Below are 23,995 nucleotides of genomic sequence, written 5' to 3'. Positions count from 1 at the left end.
GGTGGGGGTGGGGGGAGTCTGATATCTGAAAAATTCTGAATTCTGAAATGCAACTGGCCCCAAGGATTTCGGATAAGGGATTGTGGACCTGTACTATGTTGTATCTAAACAAATCAAACATGAAAAACTATTGATAACTAATTCTAGATTTTGCTGTGTGTTTTAAAAATAGTTTTTATCAACACGTGCACCTGAATTTAGAGTCTGCTGTTTATGATTAACTGTAACATTGGAGTATACTTTCAGAAGAATTAACTTGTGCTTTCTCTCCTTTGAGTATATTGCAAAGCTGAGAACATATTTTCAGCTGTATTCTAATGAGTTTAACAAAATAAATTACATAATACTAATATATAAGCTAGCTAGCTAAAGAATATTTTTGTTGTGTTTTCTTGTGCAGCTAGCACTATCTAGTTTCTTTGAGGATGGCAGTGACAATCAAGCAGTTCAAGACGTACCAATGTCTAATAATGCCTCTAATTTCAGACCTGCAGTTCGTAGGTAAGAAATGACTAGTTGTACATCAAACTAAAGTTTTGTGTTTTTGCAAATGTTTGATACATCTTTTCAACTGCTTTAGGTTTATTTCATTGGATATTGTAGCCCTCGAGTCTCTGCACAGGCAGTTAGAAGAGAGACATGACTTCAGATCCCATCACTGGAAATAAACTTCAACTAACTCGAATCATAATTTTGTGTTTTGCCAGGATATTTTTTAGCATTGTGATCACAATGCTGTTAGATTGTTGTAAAACGTTAACTTGTTCAATGACCTTCGGGGTAAGAAATCTGCTATTGTTGCCTCATCTGGCCAATGAGTTCAGCCCTGTTAGCGTGGTTTTAATTGCCTTTTCAGTTCAGGAGAAATTTGGGAAGTATAAATAAATGATAAGCAACAGTGTCCACATTCCATAAATAGGTAAAGAAAAAATATTTGTAACTTTAGTGAAAGTTTTATCTGTCCTTATAATACAATTCGTTGGTTTGAACAACCTTCAAAAATCTGAAAAGGAAAATTACCTTCCAAAGCACTCCTTGCATCTTTCATAAAGGGATAAAACCCGTGAATTTCTTATGACTTTCTTTCGTTAACACATTGTTGATATATTGAAAAATACTTTGTTATTAGATGTGCTTCATTGTAAAGGCAATAAAAGTTCCAGTTGAGTGGGAACAAGCTTAAGAATTCCAAAATCCATCATATTATAAAACATCTTAGATAGCCAAGTTAGTTATGGTTAAATATATTGACATTTGCCCGTCCTTCTTTTCTGATCAGATTAAAATCAGAATTGGGTTTATTATCACTGTCTTACATGATGTGAAATTTGTTTTTGCATACTTTTTTTGTTCCAGACTTATTCTACAATAGGTCTTTTAAATCATGATAGTTTTCCAATTGAATGGGAAAGTTTAATTATATTTTGCTGCTAGAAATATTACAAACAAACGAGAATACAAAGTGTTTATGCATATTCTTAATTTAAAAAATTAAGTATCTGAAGAAATTATACTCTACATTTTCAAAAATTCCCTTTCTGGCAGCAATAGGTTGAGTGGCAATCTAGTCTTATCCAGTGCAAACCCGAGGAAATCTGCAGATGCTGGAAATTCAAGCAACACACACAAAATGCTGGTGGAACGCAGCAGGCCAAGCAGCATCTATAGGAAGAAGTACAGTCGATGTTTCGGGCTGAGATCCTGATGAAGAGTCTCGGCCCGAAATGTCAACTGTACTTCCTATAGATACTGCCTGGCCTGCTGCGTTCCACCAGCAATTTGTGTGTGTTGCTTATCCAGTGCAGCAAGTTTAGTTAGTTATTTTCGTACAAGTCTATCAATTTATTGGAAGTTAGTCAACTTGATGGCCAGCTGTCATTTTGTGATATTTAAAACATTTTTGCATTAACCACAAACTAAAGATTTTGTCTTCATCTCATTTTGTCTGACAAAACAAGAATAAAATATGCTTTAAATTCACTATTACTTTAGCTTTCTAACATCCAAGAGAATGGTCTTACTTTATATATGTTATTGTAAAGTAAATACCCATTTACTTTCTATACAAGCATAATAAAGTAATCAGATACAAATATATCTTATTTACCAATTCTAATCATGATTAAATATTCATGGTTTTTAATTTCTCTAATTTATGCTTAAATATTTCCTTGCTACCTTCCATGCTTTGCAAACCTTGCAACCTTGAATAGCTTCTGGTATCCTTGAATAGATTGTTAGGATTGTTTTATTCTCTGCAGTTCCTACTCTTCAGTTTATGATGAAAATTTACAGACACAAATGGGAAGAGACTGGATAAAGGAAGAGAGAATAGAGTCAGGGTAGGAAAAATAAATTCTGAGGAACAAGAAATTTCCAAGGAAATTGGTGTAGTGCCCAGTCATTCCTGCCAGTGGACCTTGAGGAGGTAAGAGAGGGTTGTGTCTAACTAGTGGCTTGATAACCTGGAAGGTCTCCAGTAGAAACGAGGCGTATTGGAGAGAGTGACCCGACATTCAGTGTTAGCTGTCCATAGATGGAGGTGTGAGGAAGGGTCAGTACTCACTAATTTCTCTTTTTTTCAACCAACGTAATAGAATATTAAAAATTGAGTGACAGTGAATAGTTGAATTAAATAACAAGCTGGAACTATATATTCTTTAAAAGCTTTTGCCCTAATGATCCAACAACATTATTTTATTTCTACTCCAAGCTCTGGTGCCTCCCGGATATCTTCCCTGAAAGACTTGAAGAAGGAACAAAGTAACAGCTCGGCTGATGAGGGTGAACAGTAAGAGTTTGTGACATTTCTTTGAAATTGACAATGCATTGGAGACAACAAGAAGTATTGAATGTCAAATAACTAATACTTTTGCTGAGGTGATTTCTGGGGTAGAGTATGAATCATCCAATTAGTTGAATAGAATATAATTTGCATTTAATTTTTTGCCAGCAGTGGAATGGAGATACTATTTCACATAATGAGATAGAATTAAGAACGATATATTTCATACGATGAGTAGTTTTCAACAGATAGCTGTATATGAAACATAACAAAATATGGCTTTATTAATTCCAAAATAACTTTTACCCGCTTTTCTTTTGGCACCCTTCTCTTGTCCCTGCCCCAGCTCATGAAGACTATCGAGTCCTATATACCAGACAGCATTAAGCACAGTTTTAACCTGATATTTAAAATAAGCAATTAGAGTACAACACAAAGAAATGAGCCAAAAGGCAAAATTAAGGTAATCAAAATATCAGAAATATTAAAATAAAATTTAATTGTTTCACAATTTTTCGTATTTATAAATAATTATGAGGGACATAACTATGTAAAACACGAGCTTTTGCAGATGCTGGAAATCCAGAGTAACGCATACAAAATGCTAGAGGAACTCAGCAAGTCAGGCAGCATCTATGGAGAGGAATAACCAGTTTTGGGCAAAGACCCTTCATCAGGAGTGGAAATGATGGGGGAAGAAACCAGATAAGAAGGTGGGAGGGGAAGGAGTACAAGCTAGCAGGTAATAGGTGAAGCCATATGAGGAGAAGGTAGGTGGGTGGAGGGATGAAGTGAGAAGCTGGGAGGTTATAGATGGAAAAGGTAAAAGGCTGAAGAAGATGGAATCTGATGAGAGGAGAGTGGATTTTGGGAACAAGGGAAGGAGAAGGCGCAGCAGAGGGAGGTGGCAGGGTAAGATATGTGTTTAAGGGACAGAGCATTTGCTAAGCAGAAGTTTTGGCTTGGAGTGCCACTTTAAAAACTCAAGATAAAGCTATGTTTTACAGTACACATAGTTTTTGGAATTATCTTGAGTTGACAGATTTCCCTTGATTAGACTAGGAAGTCTGAAAAACAATATAGCCTTGAACTCTGAATAGCTGATGTCAAATCAGTAGGCTCCTAGCATCTTACAATGCACCTTCTATCAGTAGTATTCCGTTATATTAACTGCTTGTTTTTTTTTTGCATATTGTTGGTGGGAAAACTTTACAAATTGACTTTTTTGTTTAAGCCATGTAATAATAACTGTATTGCAGAAGTGATTAATTGTAAAATCATCAGTATCTAACACATTAAATATTTTTTCTTCCTCATTTTACTTGGATATATACAAGGAAGTATTAACCCATTCCAGCAATGTTGCAACTATTCAAATAAATTTAATTATATAGCCTGCATTAGGTGATTAATTTAGACTTGCAAAAGATGAAACTTTTTTTTTATCCTGAGGCAATATTTCATTGAATGGGTGCACTGTAGTGGATGTTTCAATGTGATGCGTATTGCGCCAGATTAGGAAGCAAACAAATGTGATGATAGACATTGTCATTTATTAATGTGCTGCTTCTGTCAGTTTATGAAAGCACTAGATTTCACTCAGTATACATTAATTTTTTAAGCTTTTATGCAGGTGGTTCTGAACACAGTGGCCAACAAATAGTTGAACCGCCAAAGAAGAAGAACCTAAATGACATTGTGGATGACCTTTTTAAAGGAGCTAAGGAACATGGGGCAGTTCCAGTGGATCAGTGGTCAGAAAGTGTCGGCGAGGCAAACAGAGCTGTGGTAAGAGAATGTGGGAATGCCTTGAGACAGTCTGAATTCATGGCTCTCAAAATAGTATTTTGCTCTTTTTAGCTATTTTTTAAAAAGTTAACATGCTGATTTTTTTTTTGTAAAGCAGAAGTAATTTTTTTTACTGCAAAAGGGGCCCAAAGGATCATTGGGGACCTGAGTCACCCCAACCACAAACTGTTCCAGCAGCTACCATCCAGGAAATGTAAAAATTTTTACTCCTCATGTATATAAAGGATTTAAGTAATAAAAGTCAATTTAATTCAGTTCAATAGAAGGATAGAGCAATCATCTTATGGCATTAAGTAAGGAACCTTTATGGATAATAGAAAATGGGCAAGTGACTACTTTACTTTATACTTACTGTCGCCAATCAATTGGTACTAGAACGTACAATCATCACGGCGATATTTGATTCTGCGCTTCCCACTCCCTGGATTACAAATATTAAATATTAAAAATAGTTAAAATTAGTAAATATTAAAAATTTAAATTATAAATCATAAATAGAAAATAGAAAAATGGAAAGTAAGGTAGTGCAAAAAAGCCGAGAGGCAGGTCTGGGTATTTGGAGGGTATGGCCCAGATCTGGGTCAGGATCCGTTCAGTAGTCTTATCACAGTTGGAAAGAAGCTGTTCCCAAATCTGGCCGTACGAGTCTTCAAGCTCCTGAGCCTTCTCCCGGAGGGAAGAGGGACGAAAAGTGTGTTGGCTGGGTGGGTCGTGTCCTTGATTATCTTGGCAGTGCTGCTCCGACAGCGTGCGGTGTAAAGTGAGTCCAAGGACGGAAGATTGGTTTGTGTGATGTGCTGTGCCGTATTCATGATCTTCTGCAGCTTCTTTCGGTCTTGGACAGGACAACTTCTATACCAGGTTGTGATGCACCCTAGACTAGTTCTCCAAACCAAAATAAAAATAACTGAAAATCTGAAGTAGAAATAGAAAATGCTGGAAACACTGAGCAGGCCAGACAGCATCTGTGGAAGAACTGAATTGGTGGTTGAAATGGAAATTTTTTTGGGAAAATTCAACATTATCTGTTTTGATAATCGGTTCTAAAAGGGTGTTATTAAGTTAATACTTAAAAATGTGTCATATGGGTGTTATTTAAAAAGTAAACAAGATGAAATATAAGGTTTCAACATCCTGCTGCACAACAGAGTGATGACATATCGTGTGATATTTGTCCCATTAAGGTAACAAGAGCAATGGTCTTAACCAGTTAGTCGCCCTTAGTGCAGGCTATTGTGCGAATTGCTTGTAAAGCTTACTTTTTTAGCCAAGTTAATTTAAGTCCATGAAATTTTGAATACCATTGAACTTGAGCTTCATGCATTCAAAATATTCTAAAAATTTAATGCTGCCTGAAAAATATTATTAGTAACTACCAATGTCAGAATGTAGAACAGTGGGAGATCACTCAGCCCGTCGAGTTTATGCCAATCCTTGCAGAGACATCCATTCTACCCTATTTTCTATCTCTCCCAATAAAGTACTTTCCCCATTTTCCCTTGGGTGCTTGTGCCATTCCATTTTCAAAGTTCTGTTCTTGCGGTCAGCTCATTCCCAGTTATGATTCTAGATCCAATTTTCATGCAAGCATTTCAAAAGTAGCTAAATAATATAAAATATTAACAGCAAAAAGAGAAATTGATGGAGTGAAGAAGCATAAATCAGGTCAAGTATATTAGCATATATCTTTAAAGGTTAATAGACTTTAAAATAATAAAGCTATAGAGTGAAAGACTTTACCTCAGCAGTGCAGTGTGAACTAAAGATGTTAGGCAATCCATGTGCAAAGTGAGTCCTGGAAGTGACAGAAATTCCTCATGGCTCCAATAAAAGAAACCTTCAGTAAAATATCATTAATTAAATTTGATTTGAGAAAAACTTCGATAACTTCCAGAACATTTGGAAATACCAGTGATTTGGCATCTACTCAACAGATAATGGTACCCTTTCCCACTCCCTTTTCAATTTACCTGCTTCACTGGAAAGTTTACTATCATATTGCATAGTATTTAAAATTGCCCTTTTAATACCGTTCGTTATAGAGGTAACATCCTATGGTATTGAAAAATTGCCAGTTCAGCATCACCAATGTTTTCAGCATGCCGGGTTACTGAAATTTGATGTATTTTGTATTCTGCCTTCATTTGGAGATAAGATTTGTTAATAATGTAGAAGGGTTATATTCTATAATGTTGTCTTTCATTTTAAAATGTTTGCCTCACATGGGAGCTCTGGTCAGAATCACAGAGCACTGCAAACACAGAAAGACAACAGGTGTAGTATATTTGACTCACCTAGTCCATGCCGTTCCGTTTTTTTTAACCTACTCCCATTTACTTGCACTGGGTCCATAGCCTTCCATACCCCTTTCATTCATATTCTTATCCAAACATTTTTTAAATGCTGCAGCTGAACCTGCATCGCTAGCAGCTCATTCCACACTTTCACCACCCTCCGAATTCCATCTCAGATTCCTCTTAAATGTTTTACCTTTCCCCTTAAACCTATGACCTGTTGTTCTTGTCTCACTCAACCAGAGGGGAAAACGCCTGCAGGCATTCACCTTATGTATACCCCTCATAACTTTGTATACATCAATACATCTTCCCTCATTCTCCTGCACTCCTAACTTTTCAACCTATTCTTGTAACTCAGGAGCCAACGTCCCGTCTACATCCATATAAAGTTTCTCTGCACTCCTTCAAGCTGACATTGAGAGATCTTCAAATTTGCTAATCTAAATAATATTTAGTTATTGATACTTAAAGATTTTTAATGCTTCAGTAAGTAATGTGAATAGAGACCAAGATATATGTGGTAGCAGTTATTGCAATTTTTAAAATTTATTTTGCAGCCATTTGCTGGTGGTGGATACCGATTGGGAGCATCGTCACAAGAATCATCTGAATATGTTTCACAAGATAAAAAACAAGATTCTAACCTTGACGTGAGTTGTGACAATTTAAGGCTGGAGGTTAAAGAAGGTCTCGGGAATTAATTACTCTATATTTCTCAAACCTGCTTGTGTAGTGTCTTATAATCTGTACTCTCACTGGGAATTGTCCCTTTCATATATTCTGCTTAGACATCAATTGCCAACTTTATTTGGAAGACCTTCTTAATGTGAACACGTGAGTTAACGTAGGGCGGAAAGTGTGGCGTGGAATAAAGGACATGTTCATGTTAGAGTGAAAATGGTGTTTTCTTTGTTTTCCGCCCAAAGAACCAGAATGTGAACTTATCAGTATTTATTGCCCATCCCTTATTCTAGTCAGGATAGTAGTCAAGGAAGTTTCCTTGCTCAACCTCAGCAATCCATGTTCCACGGCGTTAGTAAGGAGGGAGTTCTGGGACATTAATATAATGAATGAATGAGGATATATTTCCAAGTTACAAAAGATTCCAATTTTTTGAGAGTAAACCTCAAGAAAATGCCATAAGGGCAATAGTTCAGATTTTGAAATTGATGGGATAAGGAACACCACTCACAACTCACCTTCTTGATAGCTTGCTCTAAAGATCTGGTACTGGTGTTGGTTTATTATTGTCACGTGGACATGAGATACAATGAAAAGCATATTGTTCAAATCATGACACTGCATTCAACTAGAATAAAGTAAAGCAATTACAATGCAGAATAATGTGTAAAAACTATGAAAAAAGTGTACTGCAGGTAAATGATAAAAGACAGGATCATAACGAAGTAGCTTTTGAGGCCAAGAGTCACCATATAAAAAGTCCATTTGGGAGTATGATAATAGTGGGGTAGAAGTTATCATTGAACCTGATGAAATATACTTTCAAGCTCTCCCTCACCACCATTCAGGGCCCTGGACAGTCCTTCCAGGTGAGGCGACACTTCACCTGTGAGTCAGCTGGTGTGATATACTGTGTCCGGTGCCCCTGGTGCGGCCTTCTATATATTGGTGAGACCCGACGCAGACTGGGAGACCATTTCACTGAACACCTACGCTCTGTCCGTCAGGGAAAGCAGGGTCTCCCAGTGGCCACACATTTTAATTCCACGTCCCATTCTCATTCTGATATGTCTATCCACGGCCTCCTCTACTGTAAAGATGAAGCCACACTCAGGTTGGAGGAACAACACCTTATATTCTATCTGGGTAGCCTCCAACCTGATGGCATGAACACTGATTTATCTAACCTCCGTTTATGCACTTCCTCCCCTTCTTACCCCATCCCTTTGTTTATTTATTTATTTTTTTCCCTTCTCTCTCTCTGTCCCTCTCACAATAACTCCTTGCCTTCTCTCCATCTTCCTCTGGTGCTCCCCTCCCCCTTCCTTTCTCCCTAGGCCTCCCGTCCCATGATCCTCTCCCTTCTCCAGCCTTATATCCCTTTTGGCAATCAACTTTCCAGCGCTTAGCTTTATCCCTCCCCCTCCTGTTTTCTCCTATCATTTTGGATCTCCCCCTCCCCCTCCCACTTTCAAATCTCTTACTATCTCTTCTTTTAGTTAGTCCTGATGAAGGGCCTTGGCCCAAAATGTTGACTGTACTTCTTCCTGGCCTGCCTGGCCTGCTGCATTCCACCAGCATTTTATGTGTGTTGCTTGAATTTCCAGCATCTGCAGATTTCCTCGTGTTGAAGCTTTTGTATCTTCCCAATGGGAGATGGGAGAAGAGTGATTACCTAGGATCTTTGATTATACTTTGCTTTACTGAGGCAGCGAGAAGCATAGACAGAGTCCAGAGAAGGGCTGGTTCTTGTGATGTGTTGAGCTATGTCCACAACTTTGCAGTTTTTAATAGTCGCATGAAGAGCATTTACCATACTAAGCTTTTATGTATCCAAACAGAATAGTTTGTATGGTCCATTGATTTCACAAAATTGGTAATGGTCGACAGAAACATGAAAAATCTCTTTAGCCTCCCAAAGAAGTAGAGGCATTTATGAGCTTTCTTCACTGTGCCATCAACCTTTTTGGACCAAGACAGGCTGTTGGTGATGTTCACACCTAGGAACTTGAAGCCCTTAACTCTTTCAACCTCAACACTCTTGATATATACAAGAGCATGTGATTGCTCCCCCTTCTGAAGTCAGTGACCAGCTTTTTTTATTTTGTGGATATTGACACCTAGTCACTAAGCCCTCTATAATCTTCTCGTACTCCAAATCATCGTTATTTGAGATGGAGCCCACTATGCTGGTATCATCTGCAAACTTGTCAGTGGAGTTAGAGCAGAATCTGGTCTCTCAGTGGTGAGTGTACAGGGAGCAGAGATAGGGGGTGAGGATGCAACATTGTGCAGCACTAATGTTTAGAATAATGGTGATGGAAGTGTTGCTTCCTGTCCTTACTGATTGCAGTCTGTTGGTCAGGAAGTCAGATAATCCGTTTGCAGAGGAAGCCATTGACTCTCAGGGTCTGGAGTTTGGTGATGAGTTTGCTTTGAATCATAGTACTGACTAACATAGTACTGAAGGCAGAGCTGTAGTGCGACATGGGTGTCTTTACTGTACAGATGCTCCAGAGGTGAGTGCAGAGCAAGGTAGATAGCATCTGCCATAGACCTGTTTCTGTAATAGGTAAATTGCAGTCGGTTGAAATTTAATGGAAAGCTGGAGTTGATGTGACCAGCTTCTCAAAGCACTTCACAAGGATAGATGTCAGAGCCATAGGGCGGTAGATATTAAGACAGGTTATTTTGTTTTTCTTATGTACTGGATTGATAGTGCCTTTAAAGCAGGAGGGGATCACAGCCTGAAGCAGCAAGAGGTTAAAGATATCTACAAATACACACACCAGCTGATCGGCACTTAGAACGTGGGCCAGGACGCCATCCAGACGCGACGCTTTCTTCAGGTTCACTCTCCAGAAAACTGATCTTGCGTCTGTGGTAGTGACTGTAGATTTGGGTGCATGGAGACAGTCAGGGTGGGAGGTAACCTTCCCGTTGCCATTCAAAATGTGTGTAGAATGTGTTAAACTCATCAGAAAGGGATGTTCTGTTGTCATTGACGCTGCTTGACTTCATTTTGTAACTTGTTAAAGCATGTAAGTCCTATCACAGCTGTATGAAGTATGTAAGAGGATAAGACGTGAGAGAATAGGGCCAATCAAGTGTGACAGTGGAAAAGTGTGTATGGAACCGGAGGAGATAGCAAGGGTACTTAATGAATACTTTGCTTCAGTGTTCACTACGGAAAAGGATCTTGGCGATTGTAGGGATGACTTACAGCGGATTGAAAAGCTTGAGCATATAGACATTAAGAAAGAGGATGTGCTGGAGCTTTCGGAAAGTATCAAGTTGGATAAGTCTCCGGGACCAGATGAGATGTACGCCAGTCTATTGTGGGAGGCAAGGGAGGAGATTGCTGAGCCTCTGGCAATGATCTTTGCATCATCGATGGGGACGGGAGAGGTTCCAGAGGATTGGGGGGTTGCAGATGTTGTTCCTTTATTCAAGAAAGGGAGTAGAGATAGTCCAGGAAATCATAGACCAGTGAGTCTTACTTCAGTGGTTGGTAAGTTGATAGAAAAGATCCTGAGAGGCAGTATTTATGATCATTTGGAGAGGCATAATATGATTAGGAATAGTCAGCATGGCTTTGTCAAATGCAGGTTGTGCCTTACGAGCCTGATTGAATTTTTTTGAGGATGTGACTAAACACATTGATGAAGGTAGAGCAGTAGATGTGTATATGGATTTCAGCAAGGTATTTGATAAGGTACCCCATGCAAGGCTTATTGAGAAAGTAAGGAGGCATGGGATCCAAGGGGACATTGCTTTGTAGATCCAGAATTGGCTTGCCCACAGAAGGCAAAGGGTGGTTGTAGGCGGGTCATATTCTGCATGGAGGTCGGTGACCAGTGGTGTGCCTCAGGGATCTGTTCTGGGACCCCTTCTCTTTGTGATTTTTATAAGTGACCTGGATGAGGAAGTGGAGGGATGGGTTAGTACCTTTGCTGATGACAGCAAGGTTGGGGGTGTTGTGGATAGTGTGGAGGGCTGTCAGAGATTACAGCAGGACATTGATAGAGTGCAAAACTGGGCTGAGCAGTGGCAGATGGAGTTCAACCCAGATAAGTGTGAGGTGGTTCATTTTGGTAGGTTAAATATAATGGCAGAATATAGTATTAATGGTAAGACTCTTGGCAATGTGGAGGATCAGAGGAATCCTGGGGTCTGAGTCCATAGGATATTCAAAGCTGCTGCGCAAGTTAACTCTATGCTTAAGAAGGCATATGGTGTATTGGCCTTCACCAACCGTGGGATTGAGTTTAAGAGCCGAGAGGTAATGTTACAGCGATATAGGACCCTGGTCAGTACCACTTGGAGTACTGTGCTCAGTTCTGGTCACCTCAGCACAGGAAGGATGTGGAAACTATAGGAAGGGTGCAGAGGAGATTTAAGAGAATGTGGCCTGGATTGGGGAGCATGCCTTTTGAGAATAGGTTGAGTGAACTCAGCCTTTTCTCCTTGGAGCATCGGAGGATGAGAGGTGACCTGATAGAGGTGTATAAGATAATGAGAGGCATTGATTGTGTGGATAGTCAGAGGCTTTTTCCCAGGGCTGAAGTGGCTAACACAAGTGGGTACAGTTTTAAGGTGCTTGGAAGTAGGTACAGAGGAGGTGCCAGGGGTAAGTTTTTTATTATGCAGAGAGTGGTGAGTGCGCGGTATGGGCTGCCAGCGATGGTGGTGGAGGCGATACGATAAGGCCTTTTAAGAGACGCCTGGATAGGTACATGGAGCTTAGAAAAATAGAGGGCTATAGGTAACCCTAGGTAATTTCTAAAGTAAGTATATGTTAGGCACAGCATTGTGGGCCGAAGGGCCTGTTTTGTGCTGTAGGTTCTTTTTGCGTGCGCATGCATCTGTGCCTGCGTCCGTGAGTGTGCGATGTTCACAGGACGATGTCTTTTTCATGCCCTTACAAGGCTCGGAGCGAGATAGAGAGACTGTGTGGCACGCCACTCCTCACACAGACATTTTGCAGTATTTTTCCCTTTATTTTATAAGGTCAAGTTGCGATCTCGACACTCAACCCAGCACGGATAGAAAGCGTACTCGGGAGCGGACCCGCTGGGTTCAAACCCGGGAACCTCAGTTCCAGCATACGGTGCTGATGTCATTGCACCACCAGCTGGCCGTGCTTTAGGTTTTCTATGTTTTTATATCTTGATTTCTTGTTAAGGTCAGGGTCACCTGATTTAAATGCTACAGAGCTAGACTTCAGAAGAGAGTGGATTACCCAGTTCATCTATGCTTTCTTGATTGGAAACACCCAGATTTGAGTGTCTTTAAAACCAAGACTTTTGGTCATCAGAAAGCCAAATACCCCGGCAGGGAATCAGTAGCATATTTGAAGAGATTAAACAGATCTGGTTGAAGAATCATTACTGACGTGTGTATTGTCCAAACCAGACAATGGAGTGAAAGAAGTAGAAGTTGAATTTAAATGCACGACTAAATGATAGTATGTGACTGCACCATCACCTCTAGCAGCGAGTTCCAGGTATCAAACACTCAATTTTCCCTCAAACCCCTTAAACTCTTTCCCCCTCTATGTACTTATATTTTGATATTACCACCTGAAAAAAGGATATGACTCTCCACTTTATTTATGCCTCTTATTTTATATAGCTCTATAATTGTCACCCATCAATCCAGCAAGAACAAATAGCCTATCCAATCTCTCTCCTTTACTAAAGTCTTCCAATCCTAGAAACATAAGACCTTAAGACATAGGAGCAGAATTAGGCCAATTCACCCATCGAGTCTGCTCCACTATTCTATCATGGCTGATTCCAGATCACACTCAACCCCATACACCTACCTTCACTTAATATCCTTTGATGCCCTGACCGATCAGGAAACGATCAACTTACCTTAAATATACCCACGGACTTGGCCTCCACTGCAGTCTGCGGCAGAGCATTTCACAGAGTCACTACTCTCTGGCTAAAAAAATTCCTCCTTACCTCTGTTCGAAAAGGTTGCCTCTCAGTTTTGAGGCTATGCCCTCTAGTTCTGGATACCCCCACCACAGGAAACATACTGTCTGCATTCACCTTATCTACTCCTTTCAACATTTGGTAGGTTTTAATGAGATCACCCCACATTCTTCTAAATTCCAGTGAGTACAGGCTCAAACCTGCCAAACACTCCTCATATGTTAACCCTTTTATTCCCAGAGTCATCCTCGTAAACCTCCTCCAGACTTTTTCCAAAGACAACACATCCATCATTCAGAGATATATGGCCCAAAACTGTTGGCAATACTCCAAGTGTGGCCTGACTAGTGTCTTATAAAGCCTCAGCATTATCTCCTTGCTTTTATAATCTCTTTCCCTTGCAATAAATACGAACATTTCATTTGCCACCTTTACCACAGACTCAACCTGTAAATTAACCGACTGGGACTCTTGCACAAGACCTCCTAAGTCCCTCTGCATCCTTGATGTTTGAATTTTTTACGCATTTAGATAACGGTCTGCACTATTGTTCCTTTTACCAAAATCGATCATCATACATTTCCAAACAATGTAATCTAACTGCTACGTTTTTGCCCATCCTTCCAATATGTCTTAAGTCCTGCTGCAATCACATTGCTCCCTCAGCATTACCTACCCCTCCATTTATCTTCGTATCATCTGCAAACTTTGCCACAATGCCATCAGTTCCATTATCTAAATCACTGACAAACAATGCAAAAAGTAACCATCCTAATACTGACTCCTGAAGAACATCACTGGTCATTGGCAGCCAACCAGAAAAGGCCCCCTTTATTCTCATTCTCTGTCTCCTGCCTGTCAGCTATTCCTCTGTCCATTATGCCAGTATCTTTCCTGTAATGCTGTTTATCTTGTTAAACAGCCTCGTGTGGTGCCTTATCAAATGCCTTCTGAAAATCCACGTAGATGACGTCCACTGCCTTTCCTTTGTCCATTCTGATTGTTACATCCTCAAAGAACAAACAGATTTATCAGGCAAGGTTTCCCTTCACAGAAACTATGCTGACTTTGACTTATTTTATTATTAGTCTTTAAGACCCCGAAATCTCATCCTTAATAATAGATTCCAACACTTTCCCAGCCACGGAGGTTAGGCTAACTGGTCTATAATTTCCTTTCCTTTGCCTTCCTCACTTCTTAAAGAGTATTTAATCTCTTCCGTTCTTTCTCTGGTGTAGTCTTATTCTTAAAAAAGCATGGCGATCTGAACTGCACACAGTGTGGTCTAATCAGTGTGGTGACCTGAGTCGCTATTGGTTTTTGAGAGAAAGATGTCCCCATTGGTCTCTATTAGGTCTATGAAGGGAAAATATTATCCAAGCAGTTCCTTAAATGACTGCTCCCACTCTACCTGCCTCTCTTTATATCTGCCATCAATCTCACAGGTACTGTCAGTCCAGCTGTTGCTTCTAAGAGTCTTATTTACTACTACAAAAATCACAGCTAACTGTTCAGTTTTTTCACTTTTTAAAGTGATCTTAATTCTTGATTATCAATTATTCTGTGTGTATGGATTTCTTTTCCCAAAAATTTGTGTGACTTGTGTAGGTATTTGATTCTTGACAGGTTCAGATTTTGCTAAAGTTGTGGAAAAATGGCTTCAGTTTGGATGATGGAGAACTCAGAACCTACACAGACCCTAAAAACGCAGAGTTCTTGGAATCCATTAGCAGGGGGTAAGTTTGTTCATAGAATGATTCTGATGTGGAAAAAAAATTAATACAAGTATCATTTATGTTGTGTCAGAGAGTCATAGAAAAGTACAGCACAGAAACAGTCTCTTCAGCTCATCTGAACTGCCTCCTCCCATCAACCTGTCCCGTGACCAGGACAAGTGCTGACAGCTTCTTCCACATGCTCATGACCCTCTGAGTGAAGAGGGTCATGAGCATGTGGAAGTTTATGTTCCCCTTAAACTTTTCACCTTTCATCCTTAACTCATGGCTTCTGGTTATAGTCTCACTCAACCTCAGTGGAAAAAGCTGGTTGTGTGTTTCCCTGTCATTATACTTTTTTCTTCTTCATATGTGCTATGGGTCATGTCCAATCAACCTTCCTTGACCATTATGTAGTGTACTATCTGTTTTAGAAACACAGAAAACCTACAGCACAATACAGGCCCATCGGCCCACAAAGTTGTGCCAAACATGTCCCTACCTTAGAATTTACTAGGCTTACCCATAGCCCTATATTGTTCTAAGCTCCATGTACCTATGCAAAAGTCTCTTAAAAGACCCTATCGTATACTAATGTTTATTTTCCCTTTCCTTGCTATTCTTCTTTCACTTTTGTCCTATCTTCCTCATGGCTCATTCAGTCAGAGTTCAATTACTTTGGCATGTTTGCAACAACTTTGAGCTTGTCTGACATTTAAAGCATTTAGGTTCTGTTCCTTATGTGCATTCTATCCAGGGAAATTCCTGCGGAGCTCCAAAAATTGGTTCATAGAAGTCAAGTAAGTTTGGATATGGAGGATCACAGAAGTGAAGAATATTTAAAGCACAAGTTGAAGTTTAAGGCATTTTCTGGAGATGGACAAAAATTGGGAAGGTAGGAAATAAGTATCTGGCTTTTCATATTCCATTTTGTAGATTATTATCTCTATAGAACTTTATTTAGAAAGTTGCTAGAGAAAAAAAATTGGAATAAACTCCAAGCTAAAAATCAACTTTCTCCAAGAGGACCACAACCTTGCTGGTTAAAAACCAATTGTTACAATAGACAATAGGTGCAGGAGTAGGCCATTCGGCCCTTCGAGCCAGCACTACCATTCACTGTGATCATGGCTGATCATCCACTATCAGTATCCAGTTCTTGCCCTATCCCCATAACCTTTGATTCCGCTATCGTTAAGAGCTCTATCCATCTCTTTTTTGAAGGCATACAGAGACTTGGCCTCCACAGCCTTCTGGGGCAGAGCATTCCATATATCCACCACTCTCTGGGTGAAAAAGTTTTTCCTCAACTCCGTTCTAAATGGCCTACCCCTAATTCTTAAACTGTGGCCTCTGGTTCGACTCACCCATCAGCAGGAACATGCTTCCTGCCTGCAGCATGTCCAATCCCTTAATAATCTTATATGATTCAATAAGATCCCCTCTCAGCCTTCTAAATTCTAGAGTATTCAAGCCCAGTTGCTCCAATCTTTCGACATATGACAGTCCCGCCATCCCAGGAATTAACCTTGTGAAACTACACTGCACTCTCTCAATAGCAAGAATGTCCTTCCTCAAATTTGGAGACCAAAACTGCACACAGTACTCCAGGTATGGTCTCACCAGGGCCCTGTACAGCTGCAGAAGGACCTCTTTGCGCTTATACTCAATTCCCCTTGTTATGAAGGCCAGCATGCCATTAGCTTTCTTCACTGCCTGCTGTACTTGCATGCTTGTTTTCAGTGACTGATGTACAAGAGCACTTAGATCTCGTTGTGCTTCCCCTTTTCCTAACTTGACTCCATTTAGATAATAATCTGCCTTCCCGTTCTTACCACCAAAGTGGATAACCTCACATTTATCCACATTAAACTGCATCTGCCATGCATCTGCCCACTCACTCAACCTGTCCAAGTCACCCTGCATTCTCATAACATCCTCCTCACATTTCACACTGTCACCCAGCTTTGTGTCATCAGCAAATTTGCTAATGTTACTTTTAATTCCCTCATCTAAATCATTAATATATATTGTAAACAGCTGCGATCCCAGCACTGAACCCTGTGGTATCCCACTGGTCACCGCCTGCCATTCCGAAATGGACCCGTTAATCACTACTCTTTGTTTTCTGTCAGCCAGCCAATTTCCGATCCATGTTAGTACTCTGCCCCCAATACCATGTGCCCTAATTTTGCCCACTGATCTCCTATGTGGGACTTTATCAAAGGCTTCCTGAAAGTCCAGGTACACTACATCCACTGGCTCTCCCTTGTCCATTTTCATAGTTACATCCTCAAAAAAATTCCAGAAGATTAGTCAAGCACGATTTCCCCTTCATAAATCCATGCTGACTTGGACCAATCCTGTTACTACTGTCCAGATGTGTCGTAATTTCATCTTTTATAATTGACTCCAGCATCTTTCCCACCACCGTCGTCAGGCTAACCGGTCTATAATTCCCTGTTTTCTCTCTTCCTCCCTTCTTGAAGAGAGGGACAACATTAACCACCGCCAATCCACAGGAACTGATCCTGAATCTACAGAACATTGGAAAATGATTACCAATGCGTCCACAATTTCTAAAGCCACCTCCTTAAGTACCTTGGGATGCAGACCCATCAGGTCCTGGGGACTTACCAGCCTTCAGACCCAGTAGCCTATCCAACACCATTTCCTGCCTAATATAAATTTCCATCAATTCATCCATTACCCTCGGTCCTTTGGCCACTATTACATTTGGGAGATTGTTTGCGTCTTCCCTAGTGAAGACAGATCCAAAGTACCTGTTCAACTCATCTGCCATTTCCTTGTTCCCCATAATAAATTCACCCGCTTCTGTCTTCAAGGGCCCAGTTTTGGTCTTAACTATTTTTTTCCTTTTCACATACCTAAAGAAGCTTTTACTATCCTCCTTTATATTCTTGGCTAGTTTACCTTCGTACCTCATTTTTTCTCCATGTATTGCCTTTTTAGTTACCTTCTGTTGCTCTTTAAAAGTTTCCCAATCCTCCGGCTTCCCACTCATCTTTGCTATGTTATACTTCTCTTTTATTTTTATACTGTCTATTACTTCCCTTGTCAGCCACGGCCTCCCCTTACTCCTCTTAGGATCTTTCTTCCTCTTTGGAATGAACTGATCCTGCACATTCTGCATTATTCCCAGAAACATTTGCCATTGTTGTTCCACTGTCATCCCTGCTAGGGTATTGTTCCATTAAACTTTGGCCAGCTCCTCCCTCATAGCACCATAGTTCCCTTTGTTCAACTGTAATACTGACACTTCCAAGTTTCCCTTCTCCCTCTCAAATTGTAGATTAAAACTTATCATATTATGGTCACTACCTCCTAATGGCTCATTTACCTGGAGGTCCCTGATCAAATCTGGTTCATTGCACAACACTAAATCTAGAATTGCGTTCTCTCTAGTAGGCTCCAGTACAAGCTGTTCTAAGAATCCAGCTCGGAGGCACTCCACAAACTCCCTTTCTTGGGGTCCAGTACCAGCCTGATTCCTCCAGTCTACCTGCATGTTGAAGTCCCCCATAACAACTGTAGCATCACCTTTGCGACATGCCAATTTTAACTCTTGATTCAACTTACACCCTACATCCAGACTACTGTTTGGGGGCCTGTAGGTAACTCCCATTAGGGTCTTTCTACCCTTAGAATTTCTCAGTTCTATCCATACTGACTCTACGTCTCCTGATTCTATGTCCCCCCTCGCAAGGGACTGAATATCATTCCACACCAACAGAGCCACCCCACCCCCTCTGCCCATCAGTCTGTCCTTTCGATAGGACGTATACCCTTGAATATTCATTTCCCAGGCCCTGTCCACTTGAAGCCATGTCTCTGTTATTCCCACAGCATCATACTTACCAATTTCCAACTGAGCCTCAAGCTCATCCACTTTATTTCTTATACTCCGTGCATTCATATACAATACTTTTAATTCATTACAACCCCCACCTCCCATATCAGTTCCTATTTCACTCGGCCATACTGTACGATCCCTTCTTGAGCTTTCTGCTCTGTTGATTCTGCCGTCATTCTTAACTTTTCTTATTCTCACTTTCCCTTTATCTCCATCCTTATGTTTCCAGTTGGTCCCCTCCCCCCCACAACTTAGTTTAAACACACCCGTGTTGCAGAGGCAAACCTGCCTGCCAGAATGCTGGTGCCGCGCTTATTAAGGTGCAACCCGTCCCTTTTGTACAATTCATCCTCACCCCGAAACATACCCCAGTGGTCCAAGAGTGTAAATCCTTGCTTCCTGCACCAGTTCCTCAGCCACACATTCAGATCCATTATCTCCCTGTTCTTGACCACTCCAGCACGGGGAACTGGAAGCAAACTGGAGATAACCACCCTGGAGGTCCTGCTTTTCAGCCTTCTTCCGAGTTCTCTGAAGTCGCGCTGTAGAATGTCTTTCCTCTTCTTCCCCACGTCATTTGTGCCGACATGCACCACCACTTACGGATGTTCACCTTCACCCTTGTGGATTCCCTGCAATTGGTCCATGACATCCTGGATCCTGGCACCAGGGAGGCAACACACCATCCTTAAATCTCGCCTGTTGCCACAGAAATCCCTTTCTGTACCTCTCACTATGGAGTCCCCTACTACCACAGCTCTGCCTGATGTCTGTCTCCTCGACTTTGCCTCAGCGCCAATTATTGACTCGCAGACCCGTCCGCCTCTCAAACTGGCACTGTCTTCTGTCCCGACAGCTTCCAAGAGGGAGAACCTGTTACAAGAGGCACATCCCCTGGCGTCTCCTGTACTTCAAACATCCTTTCCTTGCTCATCGTCGTCCTCCTTCTTCCTTTCTGTATCCTGGGTGTAATGACCTCACTGTAGGTCCTGTCCAGAAAACTCTCGTTTTCCCGGATTAACATAACGTCATACAGTTGCCTCTCCAGTGCTGCGCAACACGGTCCTTCAGAAGCTGAATCTGGACACATTTTCCGCAGGTGTAGGATCCAGAGGCACTATCAGTGTCCCTGACCTCCCACATCATGCACGCAGCGCACTGAATCAGTCTGGCGGTCATCTCTTCTCCACTTCTCACCCTCTCCAACTGTGGCGTAGTCTCCTCTCTCAACCTCCTCGCTGAAGACTCCTGAGACAAAGACTCGCACTTTTCTCGCAAGGCACTTCCCTCGATAAGGTCGCTCCCTGACAGAAACAGAAACAAACAGCAGTAGGGAAAAAACCTTTATTGCTGCTCTAAATGCCAGTGGTGTAATGGGCAATGAGTAAGTAAATAAAAATCAAAATAACAGCCAACCCAGTTATAGAGTAATATAGCATGAAAACAGTTCCTTTGCCCCAGCTCAGCCTTCCTTACCATGGGACCCAGCAAGCTAGTCCCAATTACCCACATTTAGCCTCTATTCCTCTAAATCTTTCCTATCCATGCGGTTATCCAAATGTATTTTAAATGTTGTTATTGTACCTGCCTGAATCACTTTCTGTGGCAGCTGATTCTATATATGAAGAAATTGTTACTCGGGTCCTGATCTTTGAAAATAGTAAATATGCTTAAAATTTGCTTACAAAAGTTTAAAACCTGGAGTTTTATATGGAGTCAAAAGAATTATGTTAGGTTGGGGGAGGGGTCTTTCTTTAAAATAAGCCACGTTAATATTAAGCAAAAATCTGCAGATGCTGGAAATCCAAGCAACACGCGCACAAAATGCTGGAGGAACTGAGCAGGCCAGACAACATCCATGGAAAAGAGTAAAGTTGACGTTTCGGGCCGAGACCCTTCAGCAGAACTGGAGAAAAAAAGATGGAGTCAGAGTTAAAAGGTAACTCTACTCCTCATTTTTTTTTTCTCTCTAGTCCTGATGGGTCTTGGCCCAAAACTTTGACCGTACTCTTTTCCATAGATACTGCCTGGCCTGCTGAGTTCCTCCAGCATTTTGTGTGTGTTGTATTAACATTAATTACTTTGCTGAGCCATATTTCTTAATGTCAATTAATTATGTTGTAAAACTTCATTAATCTGGCATGCTGGAAGTTTTGGAGCCAGACTGGCAGATTTTCTAGACTCTTGGATATTATTCCAATTAACACCCTTACATTTTTAATTCACTTTTTATTTTCAGTAGTGTTACACATCAGTATCATGAATTTTCTAACAAGCCCAGTTCATTTAAAATGAGTGTGGGAAATTGCCCCGATGTATTTAAAGGGAGTGTTGGAACTGGGGCTCCAGTGGAGGCGCTGATGTATTAATAGAAGCACAGGAATCCATACCCGGTGAATTAACTGCTAAAACACTGTTAATTCCATACATTCATATAGTGGATTGTCATTGTTTTACTGTATTTGATTCTTGTATTTTTCCCTTTTAATTTTTTAACCTATCCCTGTGTAAGTGAATCTAAGTATTATATTTCTTACCTCAATTCCTCTAATGTCCGGTGGAAGTCAAAACTGCTTTTTATCTGTTCTGAAGATAAGTAATTGACCCAGACTCTGGACTAGTAGTATTTAAAAATATAATCCATGTCTCATGTATATTAATTGAATTTTTTTTTGTATTTCTTAAAATTGTTGCTTATCCAGAAAATGTTTTGTGCTTGTGGCAATCTTGAATCATCTTTTGTTCTTTTATACAGCCCCACTCCGACTATAGTTAGCACTCCGTCTTCCCCAGAAGAGGAATTCAAATACTTTGTTAATGTTTTGAACGTGAATGAATCTGAGCCAACTACCAATGTTCAAATTCGTCTCGCAGATGGGAGTCGCTTAGTGCAGAAATTTAATCAAACTCATAGGTAAGGAATTATATGAATCTCACTTTGCAATATCAAAGAATATCTTTCATGTGATTTGCAGAGATCCAAAAGTAAATTCAAAGCGATGTCAACTAATTCTTGTTTTATTATTGGAGCACTTGCAACAGGACTGAGCTGACAATGTCACTTTAACATTCTGCTTTCTTTTATTCAAGTTATCTTCAGTGTAAAAGATCTCAAGCTTTTATCTGAAGAACAATACAATGTAGAAAATACAACATAATCTGAGATTATAATTAAACTAGTAAAGGAATGCTAAGTAATAATCTCTGAGATTATTACTAAAGTGACCCTGAAAGACTATTACCAAAGGGTATCTGACCAGTGATTTTGCTTGAGTTTTATTGAGTAGAATTGACTGTACCATGTCTTTCTTTGTAGTGATGGAAGGTTGTAAGATTTTTAGAAATCGTATTCTTTGTTATAGCATTTGTAAGCAGGATTCATATTGTTGACTTTAAGGGTTTTGTTCTAGCACAGAAGGGAAGTTGCTGGTGTTATTTAAATGTACCTTGCTGCTCCTGCACTTTGGATAGTACATATGACCCAAGGAGAAGGTCCAACATTGTAGGAATATTCACACTGAGATTCAGACACTTTGCCTTCCGTAACTTTGTCTTACACAATGTCAGCAAGTAGAGAGGGTCAGCAACTTTAAATTCTTCAGTGTTATCATTTCAGAGGACATAAGTACAATTACGAAGAAAGCAAGGCATCACCTCTACTTCCTTAGGAGTTTGCAAATATTTAGCATGATATATAAAACTTTGACCAACTTCTATAGATGTATGGTGAAGAGTATATTGACTGACGGCATTACAGTCTGGTATGCAAACACCAATGCCCCTGAATGGGAAATCCTACAAAAAGTAGTGGATATGGCCCATTCTATCACGGTTAAAGCTCTCCCCACTGAGCACATCTACATGGAGCGTTGTCGCAGGAAACCAGCATCCATCTGCAGGAATCCCCACCATCCTGCTCAAGCTTTTTTCTCAATGTTGCCAATGAGAAGGTGATACAGGAGCCTCAGGACTCGCATTACCAGATTCAGGAACAGTATTACCCCTCAACCATCAGACTTTTGAATCAAAGGGGGTAACTTCACTTGCCCCTTCACTGAAATGTTCACACAACCTGTGGACTTACTCTCATGGACTCTTCATTTCATGTTGGCAATATCTATTATTTGCTTTTTTATTTATTATTTCTGTCTTTTTTGTATTTGCACAGTTTGTCTTTTGCACACTAGTTGAACGCCCAGTTGGTGCTTTCTTTCATTGATTCTACTGTGATTATTATTCTATTATGGATTTATTAAGTATGCCCACAAAAAATGAATTTTAGGGTTGTACGTATATGGTGATAAATATATACGAGATAATAAATTTACTTTGAACTTTGAGCATAAGATTCTGAACGTTTCCATTGTTATCCATTAATCAATACTATTTGGCTTTTTAGAGTCATAGAAATGTACAGCATAGAAACAGGCCCATCGACCCATCTATCCTAGTTCAAACTGCCTACTGTCATCCACCTACATCGGGACCATGGCCCTCCCTACCCCTACCATCCAAGTACGGATCCAGATTGGGTCTCCTCCTCTTTCCCCATCCATGCAATATAAACATCACCAGGATGGTGGTGGTGCTTAATTTCAGTCCATTTATGTCACTTGGGATATTTCACCTGGAAAATATTGCACTGTAGGTCATTTACATTCCTGAACCAACTGAGACTCCGAACAAAATTTGGCACCTGTAGGAAAGCACAGAAGGAGGTCATTCATTTCCTCCGCTGTGCTGTATACCTTCAAAAGAGAAATCCATTGTGTTGCACGCAAGTGCCTAAAACCTAGTTTGGTCTGAGCTTTCTGAATGTTTGTCCTTTCCAATGTAAGACTAACATTTATTATCTATCCCTTATTGTTCTTGAGGAGGTGGTTGTGAAC

General features: G+C 40.4%; 1 protein-coding gene across 1 annotated transcript in view; it reads left to right on the top strand.

Annotated features, from left to right (window-relative positions):
- LOC140196008 (NSFL1 cofactor p47-like) overlaps nt 1-23,995 on the top strand; it is a 64,605-nt gene that overhangs the window by 26,773 nt on the left and 13,837 nt on the right. Inside the window, exons 2-8 of the mRNA XM_072254699.1 lie at nt 401-501; nt 2,714-2,791; nt 4,408-4,573; nt 7,449-7,541; nt 15,144-15,253; nt 15,990-16,127; nt 21,862-22,020. Of these exons, the coding sequence (XP_072110800.1) occupies nt 401-501; nt 2,714-2,791; nt 4,408-4,573; nt 7,449-7,541; nt 15,144-15,253; nt 15,990-16,127; nt 21,862-22,020 (845 nt within the window). The remainder of the gene's footprint in view (nt 1-400; nt 502-2,713; nt 2,792-4,407; nt 4,574-7,448; nt 7,542-15,143; nt 15,254-15,989; nt 16,128-21,861; nt 22,021-23,995) is intronic.

Source organism: Mobula birostris, chromosome 1 (genome assembly GCF_030028105.1).
Source record: "Mobula birostris isolate sMobBir1 chromosome 1, sMobBir1.hap1, whole genome shotgun sequence".
In the NCBI taxonomy this organism is placed as follows: domain Eukaryota; kingdom Metazoa; phylum Chordata; class Chondrichthyes; order Myliobatiformes; family Myliobatidae; genus Mobula; species Mobula birostris.
Note: the sequence above shows the minus strand (reverse complement) of the source record. Positions and strands in the feature narration are given on the sequence as shown.